The following is a 19,449-nucleotide window of genomic DNA, read 5'->3' as shown; positions in this document are numbered from 1 at the left end:
ACACACACACACACATGGATCTCTTTGTATTGGTGGAGGTTTCGGCGATAAGAAAATCGAGCCATAAAGTCGCGCCGGCGATTCTACGGACGCTCAGTTGCTTTGGAGCGATTCTTCGATGCAGACGAACGTCGGAGTTTGCGGATTGTAATAAAAGAAAAAAACACGCAAGACAGGGAGAGCGAAAAAGACAGAGAGAGAGCGAGTGATCCAGTGACAGAGACAGAGAGAGAGAGAGAGGGAAGGCAGACAGCGAATATCGAGCATAAAGCAGAGTCCGCAACACGTGAAACAACAGCCTCCAATTGGGTTTAATTTGGATCCAGAAAGTCGAGCGACAACAACGTGCCAGCTACGAGATGTCCACCACAACCACATCCAGTAAGTTATCCACGCCCAGAGTTCACCCCAAAATCCATAGAATCCACACCCAGACTTTACCCCAAAATCCAAAGAATCCACACCCAAACTTTACCCCAAATCCATAGAATCCACAGCCTGAGTTTACCCCAAAATCCATAGAATCCACACCCAGAGTTTACCCCAAAATCCATAGAATCCACACCCAGACTTTACCACAAATCCATAGAATCCACACCCTGAGTTTACCCCAAATCCATAGAATCCACACCAGTTTTAAATACTTTAATTCAAATTGCAAATACGATCCTAAGATCTATATTTTAAGTAAGTTAAGTAACCCAAGCTTAATGTGTTGGAAAGTGAAAATAATATTTGGATTCTTTAAAAACAACTTGAGCAACGGAATATTTGCATGAACTGATAATCAGTTATTATTATAAAGTATTATCACTAAATTTGTTATTGCTACGTAATTGAGCTGTCTTTCTGTAAACAAGAGGGCTTGTCATTCTTTAAATCCAGGGGATAATGGGGATCCAATACATAGAGCATATACATAGATAGTAAATGCTAATAGGTATATTATTATTACCTATTATAGTAAACATACATAGTTAGTAATGCAACTGCCACTTGATTTTCCACAGTTGAGGGCTACAAGCTCGGCAAGGTCATCATCGAGGGCAAAACGAAGCAGGTGTACGATCTGCCGGAGCATCCAGGACTGTGCCTGCTCCTCAGCAAGGATCGCATCACCGCCGGCGATGGTGTCAAGGCTCACGATCTCGCCGGCAAGGCGGAGATCTCCAATACCACCAACGGTCAGGTGTTTCGACTGCTCAACGAGGCTGGTAAGTTCTAAATGCCTTCTAAACTTAAATGTACCTACTATTATTATTATTATTATTATTATTATTATTATTATTATTATTATTATTATTATTATTATTATTATCCCGCAGGCATTCGTACCGCCTATGTGAAGCAGTGCGGCGCCAAGGCGTTCATCGCCCGCAAATGCCAGATGATACCCATTGAGTGGGTGACCCGTCGCCTGGCCACCGGATCGTTCCTCAAGCGCAATGTCGGAGTGACGGAGGGCTACAGGTTGGTATGATAACAGCCTCTCGTTGGGGTTATCACCCCATTCCATTCCATTCGATTCGATTCGATTTGATTCGTTGCTATCTCGGTTATCTGGGTCCCCGCTTGCGGTAAACAAATTAAACTGCAATCGATGCACTGAGACAGGGTCAACAAACGCTGATAAGCCCTGTTGTATGCACACTCAAATCCAATCAAATCAAATCAAAATGTGTAATTTAAGTACAATTCTCGACAGGCGCATTGCCAATCTGTGTGTAAATTCATTGTCATTTCAAGGCAATAGCTCTTTTTATGGCTTTGATTGGCCAACAAGTCCGCCTCTTTGCGGTTTTGCATCGCGTAATTGTAAGATATATATTAGGGAATACGATATACATACTGATAGTAACACAAACTAGAAACTTGATTAACTTAAATGTACAAATTACATTTGCATTGCACAGGTTCTCGCCGCCCAAACAGGAGACGTTCTTCAAGGACGATGCCAACCACGATCCGCAGTGGAGCGAGGAGCAGATAGTCTCCGCCAAGTTTGAGCTGAATGGCCTGGTGATCGGTGAGTACTACTTGATTAGAAACTTGCACTTATTGATCCATATATATATATATTAGGCCAAGATGAGGTGGACATTATGCGTAGAACCACGCTGCTGGTCTTCGAGATACTCGAGCGGGCGTGGCAGACCAAGAACTGCGCCCTAATCGACATGAAAGTGGAGTTTGGTATCTGCGACGATGGCAACATTGTGCTGGCCGACATCATTGATTCCGATTCGTGGCGTTTGTGGCCAGCCGGTGACAAGCGTTTGATGGTGGACAAACAGGTGTACCGCAATCTGGCATCGGTGACCGCCAGCGATTTGGATACCGTGAAGAGGAACTTCATTTGGGTGGCGGAACAACTGGCCGATATTGTGCCAAAGAAGGATCACCTGGTTGTGATTCTAATGGGCAGTGCCTCCGATATATCACACAGCGAGAAGATTGCCACCAGCTGTCGTTCCCTTGGCCTCAATGTGGAACTCCGTGTGAGTTCCGCCCACAAGGGACCGGAGGAAACGCTGCGTATTGTCCGCGAATACGAATCGGTGATGAGTAACCTGATCTTTGTGGCCGTGGCCGGCCGTTCGAATGGACTGGGTCCAGTCGTTTCCGGCAGCACCAACTATCCGGTGATCAATTGTCCGCCCGTCAAATCGGACAGCATGCAGGTGGACGTTTGGTCCAGCTTGAATCTGCCATCGGGTTTGGGCTGTGCCACCGTTCTGTATCCGGAGGCAGCTGCTCTGCATGCGGCCACCATTTTGGGGCTGGGCAACTTTATGGTCTGGTCGAAATTGCGCGTCAAGTCGCTCAACAACTTCATCACCCTCAAGAAGGCCGACAAGGAGTTGCGCGGCGTGCGAAATGCTTAGTAGTTGACTATTGGCGAACTACTACCGACGATCACCTTGAGATATCATATCATCTTTGGATATCAACAGGAGGCCACATAGAGAATCCTCGTTCGGCGATCATCCACGGATCCCATAAGGGTCATCTTCAGATCCCATTCTTTGTTAATTCTTCTACTCCCGTTTATTTTTTTTTTTTTAAACCAAAACATTTTTTTATTTTCGTTAGTATTAGGAAAGGATGACTTCAACTTGTTCTTGACAGGTTACCTCGAAATAACAAATAATAAAAATTAAATTTTAAATGTTACGTATTTTAAGCTGACTTATTTGTAATTGGATTCCATGGGGGCTCTACTACCAACCGTTATAAAATTTAGCATGGATTTCGTACACATATTGAAGGTTTCCCGATTTTCCGACTAATAATATGCGAAACTCCAAATTTTCGTCATAAAATAATCAATTTTTTTGGCATAACTTTAAAAATAATTGCCCAAATATAGAATGTCATACCTCGTTGAGTTCGTAATTAAATTTCCTATCGAACTGTGTTTTCAAAAAAAAATTCTATTTTTGTCCCATTTTTTGCAAATTTTGATGATGGTACCCCTTACAAAAAATGCGAAAATTTGGCCAAAAATTATTTTAGCAAAGTTGGTTAGTAATGGTAATTAGGAGTAAAAAACTGTAATTCTATTCGCTTTGTGACCATTTTTAGCCAAGTTACACCAAAAATACCAATCGTAAATATTGAAATTTTGGCGAAAATCGTTTTTCTGTTTTTTTGCGTAAATAATTATCAGTATTTTGATCACAGCATTCGAAATAGTGGTCCAAATATGGAATGTCATACCTCGTTGAGCTCGTAATTAAATTTCCAATCAAACTATGTTTAAAAATGGTATTTTATTTTTTTTTAGATTTTTAGTACGACAATTGCTTTCGTAGATAAAGAATTTTTATTATAAGTCCTTTAATAATTGTAGTTTAAGTCTTTTGCTTAGCAATTTGTTTGTTTAAAGTATTCAGGTGCATACTTTCGGGCTGAGACGATTTTAAATCTCTGCTTGATTGGGTGACTAAGCTGTTGCACTTTCTTCAACGCCGATTCCTGGCCCTGTTAACATTAACCAAATGAAAATCCGAGGAAAAGCGAGAAAATGGGAGGAAAAGCGTACCACAATTAGCCACGTGTATAGCTTAAATATTTAAATAGCAGCTTACCTGCGTACAAAATGAGTAGCAAACCACAATTGGGGCAAAGAAAATAGTAAACATATCAATAGTTTATAAAAAATGTCAAGCTAAAATAGTTATTTATAAAATAAATGCATGAAATGTAGTAATAAAATAGATACAATCAAATTTAGTTATTAAAATTACGCTACTGATAGTAGTAAACTACTAATGATGTTTAACCCATATGTACATACATATACATTCCATAAGGAAAATCCGATGGAGATGTGGATTTATGGGGAAGGGGTGTGGTGGTGAGGTGAGGGGAGGGGAGGGGGGCAGTAACGAAACCGGGGAAATATGTGCTAAAGTGCGCTGGCCACCGCAGGTCAATTAATCATACTTTAGTGTTTAGCAGACAAACAAACACAAGCACAAACAACGAAGCACAATTCATAATAATAACAATAATTTAGCATAAGGGCAGCGGGACGTGGGGGGGAAGCGAGGGGTGCGAGTGAGACGGCGAGTGTACACATTAAAAGTCAGGGTCAAAGTGTGGCCATTGTGTGTTTCGCCTCTCCCTCCGGCGCTCCAACCGAACCAGAATCCCCCACCCAAACCCTCACCCCCCTCACAAGTGTCTGCTGTTGTTGGAAACAACAATAAACAAAAAGAAATATGAATGGCAAGGCAAATGTAACAAAATGTTAAGAAAACTGAAGAAAACAAAAAGCGAAGTCAAGAGCTTGGTGCATAGGAAAATACCCTGTCGTTAATTATTTTTTTCAAAAAAAAAAAGTTTCAATTATAATTTATTTTAGAAAATAGTCATATCAGATTAACATGTGCTACAGGTGCTTATATATTTATTATTTTATATGTATCCTAATATCTTTATACATAGTTTTCGAGCAAAGCTTTCATTAGCGTATGATATTTATAAAAAAATTATTTTAAAATAAAAAAAATGCATTGTATAGGACTAAATAAAGGTATTAATAATCAAAAATAGCTATTAAAAACAGAAAAGTAATTTTTAAAACATAAAGCTGGCAAAAAATGCATTGGCGCCCGAGTAGGGAACCTCAACCTAACCTCAATTCGAATTCCACTGCTAGAAGGTTCAGTTATTTAAACCGCGTTGAACCCGCGTCCATATTCGAGCATGCCCTTTGCTTTTGGGGCTAAAGTGAGTGACTGCGACGTCGGGGTCCCGGCTACAACTACAACAACAATAGCAACTACAACGGCATATACAAATACAACGACAACAATGGCCGGCAATTGTTTTGCGGCGTCACCTCTGCCGCTGCCGCTGTTCGCGTCTCTGCCGACGTCAATGACGCAGCGCTATGTTTGCGGTGGCTATTGCTATTGCTATTGTGGCATCCGTCTACCCCCTTCCCCACCCCCCTTTCTTAGCCCCTCCCACACCAGCCGCAAGAGGTTTCTTTGTTGTATTTCTTGTTTTCTGTTTGCCGATTCGGTTTTATTTTTTTTAAGTTTTTTGTTTCTTTTTTTTTTGTATTTTTTTTTTTTGCATTTTTTGCGAATAAAAACTGTTTCGTTACAAGCGCGAATGCCGATCGCAGTCGATCTTTCTACACGTTTTCATTATAATTTTACTGTCGACCTCTCGCTCCCACCCGCACACCCGCTACCATCTCCCTCACGCCGTCGGCTACAGGCCCCATTCTTTAATTGGAATTTGCAATATTTTCTCAAATGGTCTGTAGGTTACATTCTTCAACATTTACTATAACTAATGAAAAACTCCTAAAATGAAAGGTGTTGTTAAAATCCTACAATATATGTATGTAAAGACTTGCGAACAATAGATGATGGTTCGGTTTTGCGATGCCTGACTGTGCCCATTTGGCGAGCCAACTCTTTCAACTTGTTGCTAAAAATATGCAAGACAGTAAAAGGAAACCGGTTCCCCGTCCCGTACACTCGCACATGTACGTACTGTATATGTATGTGGATATGGCTATATATATAACTGGTTGTTGCTGTGTCGGCCGAGCCACTGACCGAAGGCATGGATGCGATGGGGATGGGGTGGGGCAGTGGGGTGGGGTGGGGAGTGCGGTGGAACTGGAACTGTGACTTGATTATTCAGTCGGCCCAAGAAGCAAACCGATCCGTCCACACACCACAGACAAAAACCAGAGTAAAATGGGAAAAACAACAGAGAGGGGCGACCGACCGCATGCAAAACACACCAACACGTAATACAAGATCGTAAAGCGGTTTCTATATGGCTGGATTGGTGCGACGGCGAGAGGGGGAAAGTGGGGGGCTTCGAGTGGGGGCTGAGGATGGAGCAGCATCGATTACGCGCGCAAAACCGGCAAGCCAATGGAACTGTGGGCACCGCACTAAAGGTCACATAAAAATAATACACATATAAAAATGGATTTTAAGAGAATAACAAAAAAATTTAATTGTTCACAAATTTTCTATCACTTATCTTTGTTCTATTAACTACTAAAAACACATTAGTAACTTAGCTGGTGTTCACTGTACCTGTTTGTTGCTGTAACCGTCGTTTGTTGTTCTAGTTGTCGTCTTTATTGTTGTTTTTGTTGTCACCGCTACTTTGCGCTTATTCGGCTTCTCCTCTTCCTCTCCCTCCCCTACCACACCCCCCTTTCTTTCTCTTTTTCTTTATTTATTTATTTCATTTCTTCTCTTCCCCGCGCTTTTCGCTTCTCTCTCTCTTGCAATGTCACCCTCCAGAAGAGCCAGTTGTTGTAGATTCAGGTTAGGTTTATTGCTCTCCCGTCTCTTACTCCTTCGGAATTCTTACCCCTCCACACCCCCTTCGCAGACATCTTGGTAGATATGGCTTAACTGTGAATTGGCCGCGCGGCGAACAAAGATCACATCAACTTAAATTGTGGGCGAAAATGGGAGGGGGGAAATAGAGAGAGAGGGAGAGAGAGATAGTTTAAAACGGGAGGTGGGACAAGTGATAAGCCGAAAAATAAAAACCCGCGCGCGATAATAAAAAATCTAAATAAAAACACATCAACAAAAATTAACAACAACACTCGAAACGAACTGACATGTGTATTTAAGTGGGGGATCTGTGGGAGGGGTTGGCTATAAATAGGAAATGGCCGCAGGGAGGGGGGCATGGCAACTTTCATAGCAAATGATCGCAGCCACTGCGATTGGGGGAATATACATACGTGTGATTCCACCTTATCTACCATACGTCCATTAGTGTGTGTACTTCTATGGAACCTGGCACCGAATGCAAACATAATTTATTTATTTATTGGAGCCCACTTTCGGGCCTTCAATTGGATCCTTTCATTTTGCAAACGATTCATTTAAATTCAATAACTCAAATAATAATAATTTAAAACCTCTCCTTTAGAATTTAAAGCAGATGAATCCGAACCCCAATAAATTGCTTACGTTATTTCAACTTTGCCATGAGAACAAAAAATTGAAGGGTTTTTGTTTGGGGATGAAAGACATGACAGTTTCGCAGAATGACGTCAAACACTCCGTTGGAAAGTAACCTCCCTTTTTTTTTTTGCTTACTTGAGACCTTGAACTTATCAATTCCAGGCAAACAGATATCAAACAATGGAGTAATCTGCTATCCATTTGGCGTCAGATATTGCTGGGAATGCTGTTTTCTTCTAATGTTATTAAATAATTGAGACTTACATATATGTACATATGTATATTTACACATATTCATATTTTTAAAACGAACTCACATCATTATTATAGAGGATTAGGATATCCTAAACTCCTATCTACTGATGCATATTGGACAGCTTACTTAATGTTGAAAACTAAACCAAGAAACATACATACCTTACCTAAATCACTCACGTTACTCTGACACTCCCGTGTGGTCACGAACCCAAAATAGAAGATGAAGGGCGGTCATTGGGGATACGTTGGATGCCATGGGATGGTATCCATCCAGATTCACAGCGCGCAGTCGAAAGGAATAACTGGCAGGTAAAATGAAGAAACAACAAAAAATAGGAAAAAACTTTTAGCACGTGGTGCACCCCGCTGATGTTCGCTGAATCTTAAGCGGATTATGAGACGTTAACCCCCTCTAAGTTCACCCCCCGTCCCCTACTGCCACCCCTCACGTTGATTGACCCGTTTTTAGCCCCAGCTACCTTATAAACTCGATAAAAAACCAGCCCCCCCCACCAACATTTTTTTGCCGCAGGTCTCCGAATTTTTTTTCGATGTCCAGCTTCGGGTTACGCCAGAATCCTACGCCGTAAGCCCCGCCCGCCCCTTCCCTGCCATTGCCCCTCCACCCCTCCAGAAACCGAAACCCGAAAGCAAACCCAAACCCCCAAGAATTTCGCAGTCCACGCTGCGTATGCTTTCATTTTATTTCGCTTTTCATATTATTATTCTTGTTATTCTTATTTCCAGACCTTTGCTGGCAAGCTAGTTGCACTGTGACAAAAAGTTTAGTTATTGCTATGCGCAATTATTTTGCACGGGTAATGGTCATGTATTAGAATTTTTATTTTCAAATATCAAAACTAAAGTGTATAATGTAATTGTTAGTTTTATGGATTATTTTTGTAGGTTTATATTACAAGTCATTTTTTTCTTTCCGTGTGCCTTTTGCTTTATTTATTTCTACGCTTTCGTTTGGTTTTTCGTTTCGCATGTTGCCCTCTCTGTCGCACGCATTTGACTCACGACTCAGTGTCCCTTTTTATCATCATCTTCTTCTTCTTGTTACTCTTCGTATGCGTGAGTGCTTGTGTGTGTGCTTAAGTTGAATGTGCCGGTTTGTTCTGTTGACTTGTTGTTGCTGTTTTTGTCGTTGACGTTGGTCGTGTCATGTTAATTTGTGAGCTCTCCCTCTCTCGCTCTCTCCTTCCCCTTTTACGTCTGCGCTAGTTATTTGGTATGCTGTCGTGCTTCTTCTTTCTCTTCCATTTCTGCTTCATCTTCGCATTCACAAACATGCATACATACATACATGCATACTTACATACGTACAGACAACTACGCAAACAACATCAAGACAATGCGCAGTAGATAACAAATAGCCCTCTCCCGCTCACCGTAGCCTCTTCTCCCTTCCGCTCAGTCATACAAATGTATATATATGCACATATATAAATTACGTGAGTCTGTTTGTATCTATGGCAACACAGCGTGAGATATATAAGATGTACATATATATGTATGTATGTTTGTATGCAATGGATGTATGTGCAATGTGTGTGTGTGCGGAGCTTATGCAGACAGCTGCTTTGTGTGTCAAATTGTAGCGAAAAAAATTGTGTTTTTTTGTGTACCAACGCGAAGAGGAAGAGATCGAGAGTTGCTGATGGCGTGGGACGTGGTGCAGAAGAGAAGACCGCGCAAGAAGAAGAGGCAACCAAGCGGTAAACGGAGACCCAGTAGCGAAATTGGCAAGCCAACTGATTATTAGTTTATGAAATTCGCAAAATATGAAATGCAATTTTATAAAAAGCAAATACATGTGTACAAGCATCGCTATATAATCTTTCAAAAATGAAAGTAATAATATTACTAATAATAGTATTATGGGATTGTGCTATTTATAAACGTGTATTTTTTTAAATTTAAATTACAGAACTTATCAAATTGAACATAGGGGTACCTGTTCTTTTTTTCGCAACCCCCTCTTGCTCTTTGCTCTCTTTTCTTGTGAACCAGTTACTGTTGCACAGTGGAGTAATATTTAAATAAAAACACGCTGTAGCTTGCCGTGATAATCATTAATAAATTTATAATTGAAATAACCAATTACGAGAATATGCTTATTTATCACTCTACCTAAATTTAATAATTATTATAAAATTAATATATTTTTTATTTAACATAGATACATTCGTGATATGTGCCAGATGTCCCACTGTGCGATGTTGCCGTGCGGAGCTGCGCAAAAACAACACAGGGCACTCTCTGACGCACTGGCCCTCTCACTTAACCGCCTCACTCGCCATCTGGCCGTCTCACTCACGCGTGCGACATTGCCTACTGTTTGTTTTTGTGTCTGCCGGCGTCCCTCTCTGGCGACTGCGCGTTTACGGCGCCGCGTTGCCAAACTTCACTCGGCTCCGCTGTGTGAGTGCGACTATGTGTGTGTTTTATATCAGAAATTTCCATTTAATTTTTTTATTTAGGTTTCCTTTTTTTGCAACGCTTGCGTACCTGTGTGTCTCTGTGTGTTTTTATTGGTATATAATTTGTGTGTGTGTGTGTATGTTAGTTACACATTCAGCTGCTGTTCCCAAGCTTTTTTCTTGCGACTTTTTTTTTGTACTTTGTTTTGGTTGTGTGTGTTTTGGTTTCTACGTCACACCTTTTTCGGGCAAACGAAAAGGGAGTGAGAAAGGGAAAGAGGGAGACAGCGAGAGAGAGAGAGAGAGAGAGAGAAAGAGAGAGTAAATTACTGCATAGGCCTGCGAAAAATTGGCAGCAAAATCTCAGACGAGGGTTGTTTTATTTTATTTCATTTATTTATCCCCATTTTTCGTCGACTTTTTCGCATAGCCACAGGTGTCGTTGCGCAGCCAACGACGACGCCAGCAGAGGCCCGGGCAGCGCGACTGACTGTGACTGTCAATCCGTCAGGTTCAGCTCTCAACTACAACAACAACACGAAACTTAAATAAACAGCATCAAAAATTTTACGCAAAAAAAAACTTTGCACCTTTGTGCAAATTATTTTGTCGTCAAAAAGTTAACCTCAAAATTCAGCCTCTGCCGGCGTAGCCGTCGACTGCGCCTGTTGAACGTGACTCACAGGCCCAAAACTTCAATTGCCCTTTTGGGCTCATAACTTTAGGCAGAATACACAACCCAAATACAAATATAAACCAAATTTATAATTAATTATATTAGAGAGCACTTGCTACATATATATGTATGTACGTACATGTATGAATTTAAATAGCACATATATATCTACAAAGCACAGAATGAAAACTGAAAGAAACGTTTCTTTGCATTTATTTTGGCTCTAAAAATAATAAAATCTCATTTAATTGTTGGTCAATTCATTTATTATTGGTCCTTTGTTAATAACGAATCACATTACATAAATAACTAATAAATATATACTAATATATGTACAAGTACTTATGTACGTAATGTACTCTTATGTATGTACATATAATTCTGAAGAGCTTCGCTTGATGAAAAAGTGATGTGAACTTAATGTTTTTTTTTCATATTTGTGTTATTTGCTTATTTGTATGTAGTTTGTGTGTGCGTGTGTGTGCACTCGAACAAACTTTGCTCCCTACACTTGACCTTGTTTTGCCATTTTCATTTTGTGCCACAAACACACACACACGCCGAGATGGGGATGGATTAATGCGGTTGACTACGACCGAAAACTGTTTGCCGGTGGTGAAGGTTGACGAAGGGGTGCGGTGAGGAAGGTGATGGTTGGTTGGCGGGGCGACGGGGGCAGGAAGCAGAATGTCAAAACCAAAGACGCTAAGAAAGGCAAATGGCGACACACACACACACACATGAACAAACACACGCATACACACAAGCACGCAGAGGACATCAAAACTTTGAAACATGCGAATTTTCCAGAAACTACAAGTTTCATTTTCTATGCACTTGTCAAAAAATCGATGTGCCTCAATATTATCGTATTAAAGCATGAATAATGATCATAAAATGAATGAATAAAATAATTGATTAATACAAAATAAATAATAATTAATATAAAAAGTGCTTAAAAAGCAGTGCAAAACTTGTATTTCTAAACAAACGAACACACGCTTTTCTTTGCGTGCATGCGGAATGGAAGGGTAAAGGAGGCAACATAACTGGGGGACAGTAATTTGGCAAAATGTTGTTATTTTTTTTGTTCTTTTTCCCGGGACGGCTTAATGCCGGCTACAACAACAACTGTAACGACATCAAAAACGAAATGCCCAAAAATAAAAGGAAAGAAGTAGGAGAAAAAAAAAGATCCAGAAAAGAAACCCCAACGGCATAGTGGCTACACAGCGCAAAAAGTTGTCGAATTTCATTATTCTTAATAAAACTACTAATAATTCATCCTATATGTAAGTAATTTGAAGAAAATGTTCTTTTAATCTATTTTTATTTTAGTAAGTTATTTTTGGCAATTGAAAGACTATTATTAGTTTGATATAGTATGCACATAATATTATTGTTGGAGCCACCAATTTTATTTTCCTGTGTAGCGATAATAGAGCAATGAGTGAAAGGGCAAGACGGTGCGAGCGGGTGCGATAGATTGCGAGAAAGAGAGGAACGGCAGTATAACGGCAATGGCAATGCCAACAAATTAAAGTTACTAAAGCAAAGGAAACGCCAAAAAAAGGAAAGAAAGAAAGAAACGAGTGAGGGCAATAAGAAGGAGTGAAGAAGGAAGAGAGAACCTGACGAAACGACGAGGCAATGAATGCTGAAATAAAAGAATCGCAGAAAGCAGCGCAGCAGCAAAAAATCAGCAGAAGGCGAAGGAGACGGAGTATAAGGAGGAGATGAAGACGAAAAAGTGGAAGAAAGAAGGCAGGCTGAAAAACAAGATGTGCTGGTCGCTGGATGGGAAGGGTGAGGGGGCAAAGAGGGGAAGGGATCCGCATGCAGAACCACTCACTCAAATTTAAAATGAATAAAAACCGGTTCCTTTATTTGCTTTCTTCCTTTTTGTTTTGCCCTTTCCTTCCACTTCCCCTTCCCCTTACCTTGTGCAACGCATTTTCGCTTTTAGCCGTTTGCTTTACATTTGCCATTTTTGTATTTTTTGTACATATTTTTTCTTTTGCGTTGCGTTGCAGGCGGTTCTTTCTCATTTTCCGCTTTAACTACGCAATCTTTAAGCTATTTTGGATTCTTCTGCTTTAATTAATTAATACATTTATTTGTGTTACTCACGCAATGTTTATTATTGCTATCATATTTTTTTTTATTTATTAATTTATCAATCAAAACAATCTTTTATTTTAGGTATTGAGGTAAATCATTTTGTAAAACCGTAATGCCAAATAAAAGTAGTTCAATGAATATATTGTTCATAATAGGTTTATTTGGTAATAATTACAACATTTGCAAGTGCTTAATTGCAAAAAAAAAAAAGGTTTAGGCTTTCAATTATGCAACCTATGTATGTAAGCAATGTAAATTAGGATGTAAACATGCGAATAGCATCGAATAGAACTATGTACAGTGTAATATGGGCTCGTTCAATGTTCCTCGAAGGATATTACGCATGGTATTACCTATTTTTGACCCAGTATAAATTGCGCCTCGAACGAAAGGCGATTCATACGGCCGTAGACCAGCACCTCGCTGATGATCCGTTCGGCGTAGAGCCGTTGATCCGGTCGCATATGCCGGAAGTGGGTGGCCATTCGTCTTCCGATAAGCTCGCACTCGTGCTCGCTCTCGCTATCGAGCTCTCTGTCTCTGTCTCGCTCCCTCGTCCTCTCTCTATCCCCCATCTCCCTATCTCTATCTCTTTCCCTATCTCTTTCCCTATCCCTATCTCTATCTCTATTTGGAGTCTCCTCGTTTCTGCGCTTTCTCGCCGTTTCGCCGTATACGCTGTCATTGCTGCTGCGTCTTCGCCGGATACGGATACGTCTTCCGGATTTATCCAAAGCCAGCGATTCGGCGTTAAGTCGCAGGTGCGAAGAGCCCGTCTGATAGGCATTGTTCTTGATGCTGCCCGCCAATGAAATGTCCCCCCGATAATCATCCACATGGTGCTCCACTACGGGGCCCAGGTTTTCCGTATCCGGTTCGTGATCTGGCTCCGCTTCCGGCTCCACATCGCCATCGACCTCTCCAGTATCCAGACGCAGCACATCCTCTTCGTTCTGAAACGTCTCCGAAATCATATCGACGTCCTGAAAATGGTTGAAAACGGCGTATATTAGATGATTTCGATGTAATAGTTGATGTAATTTTTAATTTAACACTTGATGTAATAGTGGCTGTACTACTTGATGTAACATAATGTATCTACCTATGAAACAGATCTATATCCCCTGCATAACCTCGCTATAAAGTTCACCCATATATCATCACTCACTTCGGCGTCCAACGGATGCACCTGCTCGTTATCGTTATCGTTATCCACTCCATTCTCCCGCTGCTGCATGAAGCACAGTGACTCCTCCGATTCCGCTAGGTGTGCTTCGAATGCCACCGATATATTTGCCTCATGCTGCAGCACCTTCAAGTCCCGATCCTGCTCGGCGGCCACCGAGTGCTCCAGTTGCAGTTCACCCGTTTCCAGTTCGTAGAGAAAATCGAGCTCTTTGAAATACCATAGCGATGGCGTATATGTGTTATCGCTATCCAGCACCTTTCTCAATTCGCGCCGATACGAGGTACGAAAATTGTTAATCTTTCGCTTCAGTGTATGGATATTCGCATGGCTATCGGACCTACGCATCAGTGCCAATAATCGCCCATAAGATTCGACCTTGAGGCGGCGATCGCGATACAGTTTACTGCGCACCAGCCACAGTTCGGGCATCGAGCGGTACATGTGGAGGAACTCCTTCCAAAACTCGATGGCCGTGTGTGTGTGCGACATGTCTGATGTCCGACGACCGACTGTGGATTGTACCGCAAATTGGTCGTACGACCAAGCGTTTCATTTCTCTTACGACCGACGTCAAACCGCGTCCAACGCGTTTCAAACAGATTCGATTCTATTCCCTGCACTTACATACATACCATTAACATACCATTATATCACATTATACATATGTATGTACAAATGTATCTATGTAAGCATGCTTTATCAGAAGCAAGCACAAAGTTATTTGCTATATATTTGTAAATAACCTAACATTTTAACATTATCCTTTTTCCAATCACATTCCCCTTCGAAAGTACCCCTAGTAGTGTCCCCATTATGGTCGTAACTCACCTGGATGCTGGCCTCATCGAGACTGTCGTCCAGGCTCTCCGATTTCACCCTGACCGGCGACTGGATGTTGAGCACCGGCTTGAGGAAGGCCATCAGATGGAACCACCAGAGACGCGGCTGATAGCCACTTTCGGAGGCCTGCACCTTCTTGATTTCGCGACGATAGCAGCAGCGCAGTGAGTTTATTTTACGCTTCACATCCTGCACGGTGCAGCCGCCGTTGACGCGTCGCAGGATCTTCAGTAGCTCCTGGTAGCCGGGCTCCTTTTTCTGCTTCGATAGGTAATCGGGCGTGCTGCTGTCCCACAGGGCGGTGAAGTGCTGATAGCAGCTGATGAACTCCTCCATGATTTCGGGCTCATCGTACAGGTTTGTGGCGCCCACGTGGGACATTTTCACGTCTGTTCGTTTGTCAATGCCTCCTTTGCTTTTGCTTTTGCTTTTGCTTTCGCGTTTGTTTTCGCACCTCTTTTCACGCTCGTCGTCAACGGTCTGACGCTGAATGATAGCGTATGACATTGCGGGCTATTGTATGTACAACATTTTTGTCGGTATGATGTTGCTATTTTCTTTTGTTTATTCCGCTCGTCGGCTGTTTGATGCGGCATGTCATGCAAGTGCAACGTGTGCTAGCGGCCTTTTTGATGTCGCCGCTCTATTATTTTATTTTTATTCTGTTATTTTTGTGTATGTTTGTTATAAAATGTCGCTGTTGCAGCATTTGCTTGTTGTTTTATTTTTCGTTTCTTTTTTTTTGTTTCTGTTTTTGCTCTTGCGGCTTCAAGCGAGCGCGGCGTTGCCAGTTTTCAGTTCGCTTCGAACATGTTGCGACGTTGCCGGTTTTGTGTGCGCTGCTGCTCGCACTGAAAGGCGGCAACGTTGCGCGCCTAGCGAAATCCGTCTACCGCCGGCCGGTTGCAAACAACAACAAAAACAACAACAATAACTGAAATAACAGCAACAATGGGGCAGGTAGAAAATGGGGAGGATGAAGAAGCGGAAGGAAAGAGGGCTAAAAGAAGAAGAGGACTAACAGAGGAAGAGGGCTAATAATAACAAAGCAAAGCAACAAAAAACAAAGCGGAAATATTAATAGCAACAAATCTTAAGCGCAAATGTACTTAAAATGTATTTGCGCGATTTTCATGTCTACAAATTTGCACAATTCAACTTAAAGCTAAAACATAAATAAAGCATTTAGTTGCTTAAGTTAAATTCAATAAAATCACGTTTCATATGTTTAATGTTTTATATGTATTTAAGTTTTGTTATTTAAAATAGTCGAATTTGTGTCATTAATTCTATTCAATAAAAAATAGAAAATGTAAATGTTGTTCACATTTGGATACATATTTTATTTTTTGGATTTTAATAGGTTACTTTCATTACTACAGTGCAGTGTAGTTACCATTAATTAATTAAAATTAACAAAATTAGAGCGGAAAATCGAAAATCGGTTTGATGTGTGGCAGCGAACTTGCAACCAAATTGAGCGATTGCATGTAAATCACAAATCACAAATCGCAAATCGCACGTGTGTTCTACTCAATTTTTTTCCGCTTAGGCTGGCCGTTGCCCTCTTACCGCCCACCGCCCAACGCCCCCCTCCCCCCTATTTCCCACAACCCCTCTCCCTCGTGACCCCGCGTAACCCCGCCCGCTTTTCCGACCGCCTGCGCTCAGCGAATTTCACTTTCACTGCAAATTGGCAAGTGACAAAAAAGGCACAAAAACGGAAAAACGCAAAAACAAAAGCAACAACAACAACAACAAAAGGAAAACAGCAGTGGAAAAACAAAACACATGGACGCAGATGTTTGAAAATTTTCCAGCGGGCGGAGGGGGGTGGCATTGGACGAGGGGAGGGGCCAAGTACGCAAGAACAAAAATCAAAGCGCTGAAAAATGCAAACTTCTTATCAACTTATCAAACGCAATAATTATAAATTAATTAAAAGTAAATTTAATGCGATTTAAATTTTTAAGCAAACTATGAATTTTCAGATAATGCAGCAAAATAGGCATTTACTAACTTAAGTTTATGCATTAATTTAGACATTTAACTTTATAAATCTTTTAACTTAAATGAGTAAGTAAAGTATCTTTTACCTTGTTTTTAGTGGCAGATAGTGCATGATTAAACTTGTTTCGAGTGCTTTAAATACATTGAATTCATAAAAAACATTGATTAGCATTCTCAACCTGACCGGCAGAGTGGCCAATAATTTGGGATGTCACTGTGCGCTGGCTCGACGTTCGAACCGGCCAGAAGTTCGAAACAGCTTGAAACGGTTTGCAACGGCTCGAAGCGGCTCGCAGCGGTTGCGAACGGTTCGCTGCTCGACGTCGCACCGTTTCGCCTAACGGCGCACAGCATTGCCAGGCAACATTGCACGCTGTCCCTCTCTTACTCACTCTCTTGCTCTCTCACTCTCTCTCGCTCGCTGGGCAAAGATCATTTCAATAGTGCACTTTTGGCAAAAAAAAAAAAAAAATTCCAACATTTTCCACTCCGCTTATTATTCATTTTCCTATTTCCATTCAACATTGCAACGTACCCCGTACGTACATACATACATACATTTTTATATATAAACAGACTTTCGAACTGGGGCGACTGTGCCAACCGCGAAAACGAAAGACGAAAAACGGTGGCAACATCTGCCGCGGTTGCGGTTCGCTCTGCAGACGTCGCTGCCGACGGCGCTGCCCCGCTAGTCGTCGGCGCTGCGTTGCCGTTTGCCGTTGACGGTGTCGTTTGCCCGTTTTCGATGTCGTTGTTCAATGGCTAAAAACTCGGGTGTTTGGTGCGCCCAGAGCATGTGAAAAATTGACGACGTTTGCGCCAGATAACATATACGTTGCGAATTTATTTATAACAAATTCACGAAAATTAACCGAGGTAAATGTGCAGCGCAATGCGTGCGAAAAAGTAACAAAATAAATGCCATATTCTTATATATATGCGTATACATATATATATAGCAATATATGTGTTTGTGTGGAAAAAAAAATTATTCGTGCGGTTTTCTCTATGCATACGTGTGTGCCTGTGTGTGTGTGTACGTGTCTGTGTGTGTGTGGCTCTATGTGGGTGTGTGTGCGTGCCAGCCAAAGATAATGCGAAAAAGAATATATTGCATTAAGCTGTAAAGTTGCCATAAAATGCAATCGAAATGAAAAGGGAAATTAAAGAAAAAAAAAAAGAAGAAAAATTGCGTCGCGATTTTTTTTTTCTCGCTCCTTCTCCCACCGCTTCTCGCCACCGTTTCGCTTGCTCTCTCGCTCGCTCTCTCGCATTAAAGTGGAAAAATTTCTAAACGTGTTTGTGTGCGTGTGTTCTAATTTTTTGTTGTTTAATACATTTTAACAAAAAAGTCAATAAAGCAAAAGTCGCACACACACGCACGCACGCACGCACACACATACACGCAACACCAAAAGCAACGAATAAAAAAAATGAAATGCGAAAAAAAAAACAATTTTTTTGGGCCCGACAACGCCCTGTGCTAAAAAGAAATAAAAATGAAAATAAAATGAAATATCAAATTATAAAATAATCGTTATTTGCTTGATAGAAAGAGAAATATATACATAAATATATGAAATGCATATGTGGCATACAAAGTAAACAATTTTTTTTTTATAGTTACGTTACTGAAAATGCGCAAGAAAATTGATAGAAATCCAGCTATCGCGTTATTTGTGCCGCTTTTCCAAGGAAAAGCAAATGAAATGCAAAAATATGCAATTGCATATTAATAAATTAAAGAAAAGTTAAGGGAGAAAAACTGATTTTAATGGATTTTCACGGATTTTCCCATCGCGGATTTAGCCAACATTCTACGTCCATCGGGTAAGCATAACTAATTATTTAATTACTCAATTACCGTTAGTTTCTATTAGTGAAATTAGCAAAGACATAAACTTTATGCATTTTATTTACGTTTTGTGAAGCTTTTTTTTTAAAGTGTGAAAGTTATTACATATGTACTACAGCTAAATTAGTAACATGGTCTATTGTTTAAAAATTGTGTTAATGTTAGTTTGTTGCAATGCTTTAAAAAAGTAATAACATGTGTTAGTGTGCTCGTTTCTATATATTAAACAATATAACATTGTATAATAAATAGAAGATATAATAACAAAGATATAATATAATAAAGACAATGCAGATTGGTTATAAATATTGAAATACAGCACATTTCTAGGCAGCTTTTATTAAATTGTTGCGATATATTTTAAAAACCTATTACAGAGTATATAGAAAATGCATAGAACTAAAGACTTTCCATTAGTTTTTTTTTTTAGCAATAGGAAGATATCATATATCATGAAATGATAGTTTGTATTTGTACAAGGCGTTTAGCTCAAACAAATCGTTTTCTAAATGAGGCAGTTGTATGGGATCTACATACATATGTATTTTAAAACTGAATTAGAACTTCTTGTGTTTAAAAAACAAGAAGTAACCCCGAAA

The 19,449-nt window shown here is 40.6% G+C and overlaps 3 protein-coding genes across 9 annotated transcripts in view; 2 read left to right on the top strand and 1 right to left on the bottom strand.

Annotated features, from left to right (window-relative positions):
- The first annotated feature begins 93 nt into the window (after positions 1–93).
- LOC6524529 (multifunctional protein ADE2) lies at positions 94–3,174 on the top strand. Its single transcript, XM_002100350.4, has 5 exons — positions 94–381; positions 1,011–1,214; positions 1,326–1,470; positions 1,914–2,026; positions 2,083–3,174. The coding sequence occupies exons 1-5, from the start codon at positions 360–362 to the stop codon at positions 2,883–2,885; spliced, it is 1,287 nt and encodes a 428-aa protein (XP_002100386.1). The 5' UTR covers positions 94–359; the 3' UTR covers positions 2,886–3,174.
- Positions 3,175–13,093: 9,919 nt separating this feature from the next.
- Positions 13,094–15,691, bottom strand: LOC6524528 (mediator of RNA polymerase II transcription subunit 1.1). Of its 2 annotated transcripts, none has more exons than XM_015190258.3 (2): positions 14,971–15,691; positions 13,094–13,936 (listed from the first exon to the last, which is right to left on the bottom strand). In XM_015190258.3, the coding sequence occupies exons 1-2, from the start codon at positions 15,487–15,489 to the stop codon at positions 13,307–13,309; spliced, it is 1,149 nt and encodes a 382-aa protein (XP_015045744.1). In that variant the 5' UTR covers positions 15,490–15,691; the 3' UTR covers positions 13,094–13,306. The 2 variants fall into 2 exon arrangements, with proteins under 2 accessions (XP_015045744.1, XP_002100385.2); XM_002100349.4 differs by lacking the exon at positions 14,971–15,691 and adding an exon at positions 14,122–14,665.
- Positions 15,692–17,692: 2,001 nt separating this feature from the next.
- LOC6524527 overlaps positions 17,693–19,449 on the top strand; it is a 61,474-nt gene continuing 59,717 nt past the window's right edge. For 2 of the 6 annotated variants that reach the window (XM_039377647.2, XM_039377646.2), the window contains exon 1: positions 17,693–17,871. The gene's annotated coding sequence lies outside the window, so the exon portion shown is untranslated. Of the gene's footprint in view, positions 18,826–19,449 lie in introns of all 6 variants that reach the window. The other 4 variants (XM_039377643.2, XM_039377648.2, XM_039377644.2 and 1 more) reach the window with 3 other exon arrangements.

This window comes from Drosophila yakuba, chromosome X (genome assembly GCF_016746365.2).
Source record: "Drosophila yakuba strain Tai18E2 chromosome X, Prin_Dyak_Tai18E2_2.1, whole genome shotgun sequence".
In the NCBI taxonomy this organism is placed as follows: Eukaryota; Metazoa; Arthropoda; class Insecta; order Diptera; family Drosophilidae; genus Drosophila; species Drosophila yakuba.
Note: the sequence above shows the minus strand (reverse complement) of the source record. Positions and strands in the feature narration are given on the sequence as shown.